At 38.1% G+C, this 15,214-nt stretch overlaps 1 protein-coding gene across 1 annotated transcript in view; it reads left to right on the top strand.

Annotated features, from left to right (window-relative positions):
* Positions 1-15,214, top strand: part of SMOC2 (SPARC related modular calcium binding 2) — a 173,303-nt gene that overhangs the window by 87,582 nt on the left and 70,507 nt on the right. The window contains 2 exon segments of the mRNA XM_043543235.1: positions 4,231-4,314; positions 5,109-5,183. Of these exon segments, the coding sequence (XP_043399170.1) occupies positions 4,231-4,314; positions 5,109-5,183 (159 nt within the window).

The raw sequence follows: 15,214 nt of genomic DNA on the forward strand, positions 1-15,214 counted from the left end.
GCTTTAAAGGAGTTACTCCAGATTTATGCCAGCATAAACAGAAAGACTATTTGGCCCCATGTAGTTATAGTTGACTTATGATTTTACAGGAATTTTAGCAATTTTATATTGTACCCTGATTTTAGTTTGAGCAGTGTAAGTGGTGCTATTATGTTGAGAAAATCAGTAGCTGTTCGAAAGTTAGTTATTAAAAGATACGTTAATGAGCAGGGGAAACTTTCCTTCATGTGTTTACCAGATAGCCTTTGGGCTCCACTGACTTCCAGTTATCCACAGACTGCTAGGGAAGCTTGCTGTGGGTCATGAATTTTATTCTCAGCTGTGTACCATGTAAAAAACTTGTCTGGGTCTTGGAAGCCTTTGTTTTTGTCTTTGAGCCTTTCTTCAGAGAGCTGAGCAGTGGTGAAGATTAAATAAATTAGCCTTCGTGTCTACATTCAACTCTGGTTGATATATATGGGCTGAAACCAGGCATGAAGGGAAATGTTGTAGAACACTGAAGCATCCAGTTGTGTTCTTTGCTGTTGAGGCCAACCAGCTGCCAGTACTTATCTGGCTAAAGATGTCTGACTCTTTTTTAGTTTCCATGCCTTATTACAGACATACCTTGGGGTCCTATTTCTCAATCATGCCCAGAGTGTTCTTAATCAACATTTTCCATATTTTAAGATTTTGTATGAGTATCTTCATTCTTATAGCCAACAAACCTTGCAAAGTCCTCTCAGCATGAGAGTGAAATTTCCCTTCAGAGATGAACTTATTCTCTTCCTGGCTTTGGTGGGAGGGGGGAGGAGAAAAGTGTGTCTTCATCTGAGATGGGTATTGATCTGCTGATACACCTTTGTTTTATATTATATAATACTTTCCTCAAAACCCTAATGCACTCATGGGTATTATCATCACCTAGGAGATGTTCTATTGTGAGGTGGCAGTCAGATTTTAAATTCCATAAAGCCAATGCCATAGAATGCCAGAAGCGTAATGATTATTGATGAGGATATATGTGAGAGCTGAGTTTTTTGCAAAGCCCGAATGAACAGCATCTATATCACCAGGGGTCAGAGATAAACAGAGTGCATGTGTTATGTAGCCTTCTTCATCAAAAATGTTTGCTTTTGACATTACACAGTTACTGTTGACTTGTGCCTTGTTTTTATTCACCAGCACAACTGCAGCACAAAGTGTAGATGTCCTGTTTCCCAGGAGGTTCCTGATTCTTCCTTTTCAGTAGCTGAATCCTTCCTCCCCACCAACCCTTTCTTCCAAGCTGTCCGTTCCTTGCATTTTGCGTTAACTAGCACTGTCAAAAACATCAGAACAGATCTTGGGAGCGCTACATAACTATACTACCAGATGAGTGACAGGAATTTCAGATCCATCTTTTGTTTTACAATTCATACAGTAGAAATATTTTATAGTTTAAGAACACAATAGGACTGGAGCCTCTGAGACACTCCCTTCCTCCAGGAATTCCTTGAAGAGTCAGAATCCACAGAATAGAATAGAATAGAATAGAATAGAATAGCTGACAGGCCATACCTAGATGGCCAGCAAGATTCCTGTGTTATTTCTAAGTCCCACACGAATGAAGCTTGTCTTCTGCTTTGGTTATTCCAAGAGTAAAGCACGGCGGGTGCAAACTTTCAGGCCTTTGAAAATTAGGGTCTCTACGGAACTGAAGCTGTGCTGCTGCAGTGCTCTTAAACTGTGGAGGGAAAAAAGCTTCAGGGACGTTTCCTAATCCACTTTCCTAGTGGCCCTACAATCCAGAAATTTAACCTCTTTCCCGCTCAGGAGAAAAAAAAAAGCCTGTCTTAGCCACTAGTCCTCCTGTTCTTTTTGCGGACTAACACGGCTGCTACTCTGAAACCTATCTTGGCTGAAGAACACTGTTATCTGAATGACGGCCATATCCCCATCCTCTGATTTTAGCCAGGGGCATGGCAATGTTTTGAATAAGTGAGATCTGAGTACCAGAGCTGTGTTTAAACATACACATTCAGTGTGATCTGCATGAAATATCGTGAATTTGGAAAACCAGTTCAATTAGAACTGCTCTGATTTTATATCGTGATGATGCCATATTGCTTCTTATTCTGAACAGTGAATTACTGTATATCTTCTTCCAAACACTAAATGTTTTTTCAGAAACAGGTGGATCTGAAAGAGCAAAAACAGGAAATTACTGATGCCCCAATGGGATTCTTCCCTTCAAGTTAGGTATGCCTCAGGTGTGCCTGTTGCCCTGACCCCACTTCTGTGGAGAGCTAATCTTTTTCAGATTATAGGGATATCCTCAAATCAAAGATCTGATTCATTAATCACCAGCAACAAGCTTCTCTCTCTTCCCAACCCTATGCCAATTTTTGGACAACGCCTTTTTTGCACCTTAGCGCCTTTAAAAAATATTGTCATGGACTAATGTTAAATGCCACTTGAACAAAGATATTCATAAATGGAACAAGGCTGCCACTAGAATATTTTTCACTGGGCTGCTCGTCTGTAAGGTTTCCAGTAATATAGCTGAATTCAGACAATATCACTTCCAAGAACAAATGCCCAATCTAATGAAAGGGTATGGGGGAATACAATTAGAAAAGTATAATCAGATTGAATTAATTTATTTGTATTATTTATTATTCACTCCCCCACCCCCAAAATCTGGAGATTTTTCTGAATCAGATAGTGGTAGACAATCTGATAGTAAGTCTTGAATTCATACGTAATTACATGTGTTTGGTGTCCTCTCTGAAATGAGTTGGTGGCTTCAGTCCACTTTCCAGAGAATATTACAAAAAACACTGGTCAAACTGACAGTAATGTGCACTCTTGTCATCCATCTCAACATAGTGACCAAATATTAAATGGATATGGAGAATGAATGACTTGCTCATCTAAACAGGAAGTCCCCCACAAGTTTAGATTGAAGCATATTGGTTGGGAAGTTTCCACTGTTGCTGCTTTGCTTTACCTGTGCTGCAGAGAGAGGACTTTAGGATAGCATGACTATCCGTCTAGTATTTATCAGCAGTACTGTGTTCCTGAGGAGTAAATTGTGGTCTCGTATTGGGAAGATAGATTATTTCTAACTCCCTTGCATGATCTACATAAAGGCAACAGAGTGGCAGCCCGTGTAGTGGGGACAAGGGAGCAGGCAGAGGCAGCTATTGAGTTGCAGTGGCAAGGAGGTGGATGGTATAGTCCATTTTCACTGTTGCCTGAAATCATCCTAGTAAAAATAGGTACATGAAAAAGCTATATTCTGTTATAGCTTCTATGCAAAATATTGGGTAAACAATCTGGAAACGAGATTGCGATCCAGAAGTGGTAACTTCAAGGGATTCTAGCCAAATCCTGCACAGAGGCTATTGTTTCTGGTGGGGCATCATAACGTTGCAGGCAGTTCTGTTTCACAAGAAATGCCAGCAACTGGCCGATATGGACAATTAAGTTATGTTGCATACTGTGGCTCATTCAGCGTATTAAAACATATAAACAGCCCACCCCTTCAAATAGCTAAAAAATGATCTTTGGATTGAAAATATGTACTACTGTTTCCCAGAGATGGCTCATTTGAACCATTTTTTTATAGTGAGATTTTCTAGTTACATGTATTTCTTGCAATGCTTTTGAATAAGTTGAAGATTTATCCTTATCTTTACTGTATTCTTTCCGCTACATTTTACTCCCTCTTCTCTTGCAGTGGTGGTTGGTTGCAAGGCATGGGGATGGCTGACTGAAGGATGATAGCAATGCAAATGATTATCTGGTTCTTTAAACGAAGGAACTTGTTTGTGAAAACAGCTGGCGTATCAAATGAATTTTGCTGGGCCAAAAGAAACCCTGGTTTTGTTTTAGGCTGGAGAAGGACTACATCCACTCACTTGCCCAGATTGCTTTTGCTTTCACAGGGCTTACCTTTTCTATGTCTATATCAATTTCTTCTTTTGAAAATATTTGTTTAATTAGTTATGTTCTATAGGAATCAATGCATAGTATTTTTTTAATCCCTGGCAGTGTACAACTCACTGACTGATGTCTCAAAAATCTTGCACTCAGGTCATTCATATATATAAATAGTAACCTTGAATGCTGTAGATTTATAAGCTGTAGTTTATGTGTGTGATATATGGTGTTTGTTATGGTGTTTGTTAACCGGCCGGGGCTATGTGCAAATCATTAGCATCAACCATGTATGTACACTTATTTAATTTACTCTCATAATTGTAGTCTCCTTGCAAATCTTTTCCATTCTGAATTCAGATGATGCCTCAGCTCCTGCGCTGGAGACTCAGCCTCAAGGTGATGAGGAAGGTAAGCATTTTTAGGAATGGTAACAGAGTAATGCCAAAATGACACATTATATACCATCTACTGTAGCATAACTGTTTACCTTAGAGAAAGGGCTCCCAAACCTTACAGGATTTAGCACGCTTTTGGTGATTTGCCAAGAGGCTGAAAGCTTCCATACCTGTTTCCAAATGGGACAGCCAGAGTACAGCAATCTTACTTGTAAAAAGTGAGCAAATTTCATAGGGACCTCATGGAGACACAACTATGGAATCCCATAATGCCAAGTTCACAGTCATTTTTCAAAGTGAAGATGCACTTCAGACTTGAGCTGTTAATTTTAAAGCGTAAAGGGCCAAATTAAAATGTTATAGACCAAATTCTGCCCTCGTTATGCCCCATACATCCCCTCTGACAACAGGGTAAGGTCCTTATTCTGCCACACTTCCTCACATTGGGTGATAATCAGCCCTGTGCTGAAGGCCAATACGATGCCTACTTGCCACATCAGCCCTATTTTGCTGTATTGGGCCTACACTCAAAGTCAGTTATTACTCATTGTGCGTAAGGATGGCAGAATCTGGTGTGAAAATATTAAAACATAGGTGCCAGATTGTACCATATTTTTTCACTGCTGCTAAGTGCATGAATGTAGCTGTTCTAAAGTGCTGCAATGTGTCCTTTTCTTTGTTAGACATGTACCATAATATGCTGTCAGCCTTATCTTGTTCATTGACCACTTAATGTTTGTTTGCTACAGATTGTTTTAGTTTTTTAAATTGTAATAATGTAAATTTTGTCATGCTTGATTTTTCTAGATATAGCTTCTCGTTACCCTACATTATGGACTGAGCAAGTAAAGAGTAGGCAAAACAAAACCAATAAAAATTCAGGTAAGATTATTGGTCTCCTTGCTTTGCAAAGTTGCTTGGAAGCGATTTATTAATTCATGTTCAAATTGCAGTTGTGGAAGCGAAAGTCATTTTTATACACCAGAACTTATACTTCCATCTTCCCACCACAACAGTGGCTTAAAGATTTGTGATGAAATGCAGAGATTATGTAACATGATTATTATATTTTCCTTTTTTATATTTAAATGTTTTTGGCCAGCTCCTCAGCTGGTGGAAACCTTTGAAGTCACTGGAGGGAGCCATGACAATTTGAACAGCTGCAGATCTGGCACATTTATTTTTCTCAGCTACATGAATACTTTGTTTTTTTTGTTTGGAACATGTATTTTTAATTGATTTGGTACAATATAGTAAGTATGTACTTAGAAAAAGATGGTGTAGGGCATATGTGTGAGGGGAAATCTGGATGAGACAGATCTGAAAGGGAGAAAGAAATTGCTTGTCAGCTCAGAGAAAACTGGAAGGACAGATTTCTCAGTTTTTCTTTCTTGTTTTATAAATGTGCCCTTTGCCAAATTATGATAATTTGTGTGTTAATTGTCAAGGACCAATTTAATATGGGTTTGATGACATGGATTTGTATTTTATTTTTAAAGTTTTGACCTTACTCTGTTTGTTAGTCTATCACAAGTGAGCTTTCAGAAGGGTGGAACTGGGCTTCTATGCAGATGTCTAAGACCCACAGTGAAATCTCTCAAGTGCTGAGAAATCTGCTGCTTCGGAGGGCCACAAATCCTGCCCCCACGATAGGATGATCTGTAGAAAACTCTCCAAGTAGAACCTCACTGAGTTGCGTGGCCCTCATATGTTATTTTCCTACTTCAGCCATTAATTGAGCTCCTATGTCAGGTAATGCCCTATGCATGAATAATAGATAATAGCAAGGGATATTCAGTTGGTACAAAGCATTTATACAGAACTGAGGTATTGTTAATAAAGCCCCTGATTCAGCAAAACACTTAAGCACATGTTTAAGTCCCAATGGAAATTAAGCATTTCCTTAAAATTAAGCAAGTTAAAGTGTTTTGCTGAATTGGGGCCAAAATGGATATAAGAAGATGAGCAGTGATCAAAACAAAGAAGGGTATATTATTGTAGGGCCCCACAAGTTAACTCTATGGTTTATTCATAGCACCAAAACAATACTTTCCAATATTTCCCTTTTCCCTCCAAGAGAGTATCACAAAGACTTAGAAAGGAATAGGCCTAAAGAGAACCTTCAGGGGATTTCTAAGCCAGGGGTGTATAAATTGGGCGGGCATGCCCCCTCAAGAGGGTGCAAGAGGTTCCCGTGGGGGGTGAAGAAACTTCAGCCTTTTGACCCTTTAAAAAACAAACATACAAATAGAAGTGCAGGCTGGGTTATTTTCAACAATTTGGTAAGTTTCATAACTACAGTAGGCCTATGATGCCTTTAAAATGAATTTTGATTCTCATTAATTTTAAAACTCATTTAATGATTAATAATTGACATTAAAAGACCTAAACCAGCAACGTATATAATAATAGTTGAGAGCCCAGGACCCCTCAAGTGAGTCAGATGCTCTAACGCTAAACCAAAGGAATGAATAGCCTCATCTCTGTTTCCCCTCCACCGTCCAGTGCGACCTTCAAGTCTAGTGCATGCCCAATCTACTCAGCAATGCACAGATTATGATGCCATAAAAAGTGCCAAGCAAAGACTCTCGGACAGTCAGTATCAAGTGAACTGTTTATGTGTATGTTTGCACTTTGTAATACTTTGTGTTTACTACTTCCTAATAACTTTTACTAGTCTTATAAATTTAGTAATAAATATACATTTTTCATTCCTTCCACCAACTTGCAAAAAAACACAATTTTTTTTCCAGATTACATGTAATGGAGGGAGGGTGCGACAAATTTTGTGAATGGTATGGGGGACGGGGAGCAACTGGAAAAGTTTGCACACCACTATTCTAAGCAAATGCTTTCCATGCTGGAGATTTATTTTGTTGTTTCTCTACGTAACATCAGCCAGAAAGAGCAAAATTCTTCTGGAAGTGTAAAACAAACAAAAAAAACCAGTCTCTAGAAGTACTTCATTTTTAGGGGTATTTATTTCATTTTTATGATATTGGAGACCAGTTTGGGCCAAAGCAAAAGTGTTACTGAGTTTGGAACAAATAGGAGTGATTCAAGATTCAAACATGAAGAAGCATGGGAATTCACAAAAGAAAACACTGATGAATGTTACTGGGTGTTAATGAGTCCTTCATGAACAGTGAGATCCAATACATCAAAATTAGAAGGAAACATAGCTATCTCTGTTGTTGCTTCTATTACCTGTACAATATGATCGTACTGATGGGGAAGCTTCAAACTGTTTAAAATTAGCATACTTATTAGCTGTGTTAAGTATTGTCATTGTTCTAGCCTCCACCTATGCACAGCACAGCAAAGCACAGGTATGGCTTCACTGCAGAATTAGTCTGGGCTACAGATTGTGTGTTGCCCCTCCTCACAAAATATTCTCTAACCTGGGTTTGAGGGTGCATTGTGCCCACGCCAGCAGACAAGGCTGTGGGTATAGGATGAGCACAGGTTTCACTTCAGCCCGGGCTAGCAACCCACCTACTTGCAGTGCTGTTGGTCCTCCAGTCCTATCCCACAATTCCACCTGGGCTTTATTTCCTTGTCTTACTCCTCCCTTGTTTTGCATTGTGTTTGAGCCCCAAGTTTGGCTGCTCCATTTCTTCTGTACTTCCACAGCATATGAACAAATGTCCTCCAAGAAATCTCTTTCCTGCACTGCCAGTTGGCCAGAAGTTGACACCAGCTGTCTGGTAAAGTTGTGGTGTACCCACAGGAGCATTTCCACACAGAAATCCTTCAAGGACAGACACATTCTCCCACAATACACGGCAAATGAATTCAGAGAGTGGCCCAATTTAATGCATGACTAAGAATAATGAAATATCCTGCTAGAAAGTACCCACACTTTTGATGGGTTAAGGACTACAAATGAATACACTGTATTTATTGTACCTCACCGATAACGGGCTTGTAAAACATTTGCTGTTCTGTAAGTGACCTGTCACTTATAATTAGCCAATAAAAGCTGTGTTGGCTTTTAGTAACTGCGAGACTGAAAATAATGGCTCAGGAAATTCCAGTTTATATTAGTTACCTAATAATTTGATTTTAAAAAGTCTAAATGAATTTAGCACAAATAACTGGAAGATTTACAGACGTAGCGCATGAAATTACTGGATTACATTTCAGTATTATATAACAGTTTGTGGTGCACCTTGAGTTTGTTGGTTTGGGGAAGTAGACCTTCGCTGGTTAAAAAAAGGTGTTTGCGAAGTAATGTTTAGTCTATTAACTTTTGTCGACAAAATGTTACTCCTAGCAGCAAACCATTACCATCAGGGCTTATGATGACTGCAATTAGAATGATTTCTGCTGTTAGAAACATCTGAATATTTCCATTTTAGCTGTGTTTTTATGTTGCAAATGATTTTCAAAAATGATTTTCTTCATAATTTTCCTGCCTGGTGGCATTTATCTAACTTTTAAAAAAGTTTGTATGTGCTGAGGTTGTATGTTTTTCAAATTTCCTTCTATGGCCTTATAAAAAGTCCAAGAAAAGATCTTTTCATGTGTTTTTTCTGCATTTATTAAAAATAATATTTTTTTTCTATGTGAGATTGACCAAAATATTAAAGATCAGATCCTCAGCTGGTGTAAACCAGGGCAGCTCCACTGAAGACAATTTACAATAGTTGGGAACCTGGCTGACAATATTTTACTATAGCTATTCATATTCTATAATGTATAGCTGTCAAACAGCATATTCCAAGACATTTTGCTCAGATTCTCAATTGGTGTAAATCAGAGAAGCTCTATTGACTTTTTATGGAGCTATGCCAGTTTACATCAGTGGAGGATCACACCCTTATTATAAATTAAACAAAAATCACACTCCTTGTGTGAAGTATGTAGTTTTATATGTCAAAATACAGGAGAAGGAAGAGTGACTGAAAGCCTGTGTGAGTAAATAAGTGAAGTTTAGCATACACCTGGTTAGATTCATGATTGTTGTTTAGATTTCTTTTAGTGGGGAAAGATTTTCCATAGTCTGTTTTGGGAACACTTCTCTGGGAAGGGGGATTTAACTGAGGATATATTACTAATGCCTAGAAGAAAAATCCTCAAATTATTAAGTAATTTAGGTGCACTGTACCATATACAAACAAAAGTAAAAATAAATGACCCCCAACTGCATGTAATTTCACAGGCCCCAATTCAGAACCCCCCTCACCCTGAATAAAGAATGCACTTAAGCTCATGATTATGTTGTTTCCTGAATCCAGACCATCAAGAGCCATGTACTACAAATTGGAAGAGTCAGACCCAAATAATATGTCTCCAGAATCCCTAGATACAAAACCACAGCCTTATAAACGTATAGGTTTAATTTTATGTATGTATTAATAGTAATAACTTTGTAATGAATTTCATTAAGAAATAAGTGATTTATTGTTAGCATAGGCATTTAGGTGTACCTTAGTCAATAGCATAATATAGAGTTTTTATAGAGTGATTTTAAATTATTTTTGTTCATAGCTTAGTACTATCAACAAAAAAAGATGCCTGAAAGAAATTTTAACATTTCTTCACCCCTTAATGAACTTGACATTGATTTACATGCCTAACTTTAAGCACATGAGTAGTTTCATTGACGTAATGAGTGAAAATGTTGGCCGCATTTAAATCAGTGGCAAAACTCTAATGTAATTCATTGGATCAAGGATTTCACCCAATTTGCTTAACTTGGGGGCATTATTAGTTTTACATATGCACAGGGAGGAAAAGACCATGTTTGACATTTGATTTCATTTTCCGAAATAATGCACTGGTATTTGATCAATATAGTTTAAGATTACATTGTCAATTTCAAAGCAATAGACATCTGATATTTACAAATGTATACCCCAAATTAAAAAACATAGTAAGAGAACCAAAAAATGCCACCGTGGCTAAAAAACAAAGTAAAAGAAGCAGTGAGAGACAAAAAGGCATCCTTTAAAAAATGGAAGTTAAATCCTAGTGAGGAAAATAGAATGGAGCATAAACTCTGGCAAATGAAGTGTAAAAATATCATTAGGAAGGCCAAAAAAGAATTTGAAGAACAGCTAGCCAAAGACTCAAAAAGTAATAGCAATTTTTTTAAAAGTACATCAGAAGCAGGAGGACTGCTAAACAACCAGTGGAGCTGGTTGACCACTGGATGATCAAGATGGTAAAGGAGCACCTAAGGACCATAAGAGAAACTAAATGAATTCTTAGCATTGGTCTTCACGGCTGAGGATGTGAGGGAGATTCCCAAATCTGAGCCATTCTTTTTAGGTGACACATCTGAGGAACTGTCCCACACTGAGGTGTCATTAGAGAAGGTTTTGGAACAAATTGATAAACTAGACAGTTATAAGTCACCAGGACCAGATGGTATTCATCCAAGAGTTCTGAAGGAACTCAAATGTGAAATTGCAGGACTAATAACTGTAGTTTGTAGCCTATCATTTAAATCAGCTTCTGTACCAAATGACTGGAGGATAGCTAAGGTGACACCAATTTTTAAAAAGGCCTCCAGAGGTGATCCAGGCAATTACAGGCCAGTAAGCCTGACTTGTGTACTGGGCAAACTAGTTGAAATTATAGTAAAAAACAAAATAGTCAGACACATAGATGAACATAATTTGGGGAAAAGTCAACGTGGTTTTTGTAAAGGGAAATCATACCTCACCAATCTACTATAATTATTTGAGGGGGTCAACAAGCATGTGGACAAGGAGGATCCAGTGGATATAGTGTACTTAGATTTTCAGAAAGCCTTTGACAAGGTCCCTCACCAAAGGCTCTTAAGCAAAGTAAGCTGTCACAGGATAAGAGGGAACATCATCTCTTGGATTGGTAATTGGTTAAAAGATAGGAAACAAAGGGTAGGAATAAATGGTCAGTTTTCAGAACGGAGAGAGGTAAATAGTGGTGTCCGCCAGGGGTCTGTACTGGGACCTATTCAACATATTCATAAATGTTCTGGAAAAAGGGGTAAACAGTGAGGTGCAAAATTTGCAGATGATACAAAACTACTCAACATAGTTAAGTCCCAAGCAGACTGCAAAGAGCTACAAAAGGGTCTCACAAAACTGGGTGACTGGGTAACAAAATGGCAGATGAAATTCAGTTTGATAAATGCAAAGTAATACATATTGGAAAACATAATCCCAACTATACGTATAAAATGATGGGGTCTAAATTAGCTGTTACCACTCAAGAAAGAGATCTTGGAGTCATTGTGGATAGTTCTCTGAAAACATCCACTCAATGTGCAGCGGCAGTAAAAAAGCTAACAGAATGTTGGGCATCATTAAGAAAAGGATAGATAATAAGACAGAAAGTATCATATTGTTTCTATATAAATCCATGGTACAGCCACATCTTGAATACTGCATGCAGATATGGTTGCCCCATCTCAAAAAAGATATATTGGAATTGGAAAAGATTCAGAAAAGGGCAACAAAAATTATTAGTGGTATGGAACAGCTTCCATGTGAGGCGAGATTAAGACTGGGACTTTTCTGCTTGGAAAAGAAACGACTAAGGGGGGAATATGATAAAGTCTATACAATCTTGACTGGTGTGGAGAAAGTAAATAAGGAAGTGTTATTTAATCCTTCTCATAACATACAAACTAGGGGTTACCAAATGAAATTAATAGGCAGCAGGTTTAAAATAAACAAAAGGAGGTATTTTTTCACACAACGCACAGTCAACTTGTGGAACTCCTTGCCAGAGGATGGTGTGAAGGCCAAGAATATAACTGGGTTCAAAAAGGAACTAGATAAATTCATGGAGCATAGGTTCATCATTGGCTATTAGCCAGGATGGGCACTGATGGTGTCCCTAGCCTCTGTTTGTCTGAAACTGGGAATGGGCTAGAGGGGATGGATCACTTGATTATTACCTGTTCTTTTCATTCCTTCTGGGTCACCTGGCATTCGCCACTGTTGGAAGAGAGGATACTGGGCTAGATGGACCCTTGGCCGTTCTTATGTTCTAAGGCAATATCAATCATCTATTGAGGGCTCAATCCTACAGCAGCTTCATTCACAAAACTCTATCACGTAGTACAGCTACAATATATGGTACATAAAAGATGTGGTACCATTTCTAATGTAAATGAAGGTTTTACATGTAGAAAAATAACAAAGTGTTTTTAACATAAGTTGATGCAATTAAATATATGTAATATTTAATTGGACAGGCAGGTAAGACAAGCAATTCTCTTACTCAGTGTATATGTATATATAGAGTAAGATAATTATCTTAAATTGGACAGGAAGGTAAGACAAGTAATTATCTTATCTATCTATCTATCTATGCCAGTTCCCTTATATTCCATTCAACCTATATATATATATATATATATATATATATATATATATATACATATACACACACACACACACACAGAGGGTAAGATTATTGCTTGTCTTAGACTCAAACTGGACAGGCAGGTAAGACAAGCAATTATCTTACCTTATACAGTATATGTGGGTTGAGTGAAATATAAGTGAACTGGCTAATGTGCACACATACTTTTGGCACTTGTTTTTCTTTCTTACAAGATGAACCATGACTTGTTCTGCTTTAACAGCACAACTGTGATCAAGACTGAAATTATTTTAAATATATATAGGGTAAGATAATTGCTTGTCTTACCTGCCTGTCCAGTTTGAGGCTATCAGCAGAGGCTGTCAGTGAGTGTGATTAATGTGACAGATGGGTATTACAGTGTTTGTACAAAGTTTTCCTTAACTGGTAATTTCTCCAGGGTTAAGTAACACTTATGCAACTGGTTACCACTGAATTTTTTGGTGGTGATATTATTACAGAAAAGCCCAAAGGCCCTGATTCCACAGGTAAAATTCACTCCGGTACAGATGGCCCCACAAAACGTATGCTACATTTAAGTTCTTATACTTGCCTCCTCTATATGAGGCTAAAACTTTCAAAAGGAGTTTTGCAGGTTTGGGGGCCCAAACTAACATTTTCTTTCCTTTGAAATTAAGAGCTTGTTTCTCTACCCCATCTAATCATTTTCACTGGCCACTCCTCTAGAAACATCAGGAAAATAAATAAATAACTAGTAGACAGGAAAATGAAAAAGAGTTCTGTGCCTTTTTACTCTTTCTCACATATTGTTTCATTTTCCAGATGTGGCTCTTAATATTAATTCAAGAGTAGTTTTGTGCAGCTAATGATGTGAGACTTAGCAAAAGAAAACTAAGACCCAGACAGCTGAGTACTTCCAGTTACAGGTGTCTTAAGAATTCATTATGAGTGTTCTTAAATATTTAGAATCTAATATATTCAGACTCACTTTGTTCTGTGGAGAATTTAGGTGTGTAACTCTTGTTCATGTTAGCACATATTAGATATGCACATCCTAGTGAACTGATATTAGAACACAGAAAGGACAGGTGAAATGGAATGTTTTCAAATCAATATATTACTTTAAACATTTTTTTTTTGAGTTTCCAGATAGTTACCTTACTATAGAAATGGAACCCAGCTGCAGAGTTTGGATCCAGATTCTACCTTCCCTCAAATGTGCTTGTATTCATTGTGGTGGTTCTAGTTTAGTTTAAGTCTACCAGAATACACATATAGACTTAAAGGGCTAGATTCACCAGTATACTGGGGAAGCTTCGTGCAGATCCACTGAGACAAAGCAGCCATAAATCTAGTTTAAAAGACCAGAGTTAAAGGGATTCGCATAGCTGCTTTACACCACTGGAGCAGTGCAAAACAGCTAGAGTTGTCCTGGTGAATCTGGCCAATTAGTTGCAAAGGAATGTATTTTGAATGTAAAATCAATTGGGTTTTTTTTTCGTTGCCAATACCTGGATTTAGGACCTTGTTTTTTTGTGTTTCCTTGCGTCAGCTGAAGACATCACTGACATCCGAAGCAGGGAGTTGCATTCCCTATGCTGCAGTATAAGTTAGTGATGCCATCAACTGTAGCAGGAGAAACTTAGAACCTTGAGGGCCTGAATGCAGGTCTTGGCAGGTAAGTAGAGGAAGGAGGTACTTATTTTAAACAATGTCCTCTTAAAACATATTTATTTGTCATTTTTAGCCTGCAGATGTATCCCATTAGTGGGATCTCAGTCTATTAGAGATGAGCCTGAGCCTAAACCTAAACCCAGAATCCAAACAGTGCCAAACTTGGGAAGAGTTCAGATCCAGAAACACATCTGAACTCTGAAGCTTGGGCCGATCTCTAATTTAAACCACACACACACAAAGCATTTCTATTTTCTACATGACATGCCAGAAATAAAAACATTTTGTGACTGCCACAAACCTGGCTTTAGTGACTGGTGAAACTCATGGCTATTATAAGACCATGGATTCATGGAATACATTGCTTGGGCAGCTGCCAGGGTGGAAGAGAGAGTGATTTTGAGGGGATCTGTAGGGAGGAGGAGAGGTTGAGATGATGGTGGACTGGGGGCTTCCAAGAACAACTGCATTGGAGCCTCCCCAAATTCCTTATGCTGGCCCTGACTGGTAACTTACAGCACAGTTACCTGTATTTAACTGATCTACTTGGAGTATATTATAATTTATGACTTTTATTTTTTGTAAAGTCAGCATTGTTAAGAAACTGTGGTGGCGTGTAGGAGCCACCCTCATATCTTATTATACCTCAGACCTTATTATATATTTTTACAGTGAGTTATTTTGAAATTCTGGGGATTTTTTTTTAGCCTTCAGTAAGGAATCAAAAGGGTTTCAGAATCAAAAAGTCCAATTCCAAGGTATGTCCTGCCAGCTGAAAGGCAAGCTGTTTGCTAATGGTTTGGGAATGGGTCAGCAGAAACTTCTGACCTAATATGCCATTAAGGCAAGGCAGTAAATTGGTCACCATGGGTTCTTAATGGTACACCATTATCCCAGTTGCCACTGGCAATTTT

The sequence above is a fragment of the Chelonia mydas genome, chromosome 3, assembly GCF_015237465.2.
Source record: "Chelonia mydas isolate rCheMyd1 chromosome 3, rCheMyd1.pri.v2, whole genome shotgun sequence".
Lineage (NCBI taxonomy): Eukaryota > Metazoa > Chordata > Testudines > Cheloniidae > Chelonia > Chelonia mydas.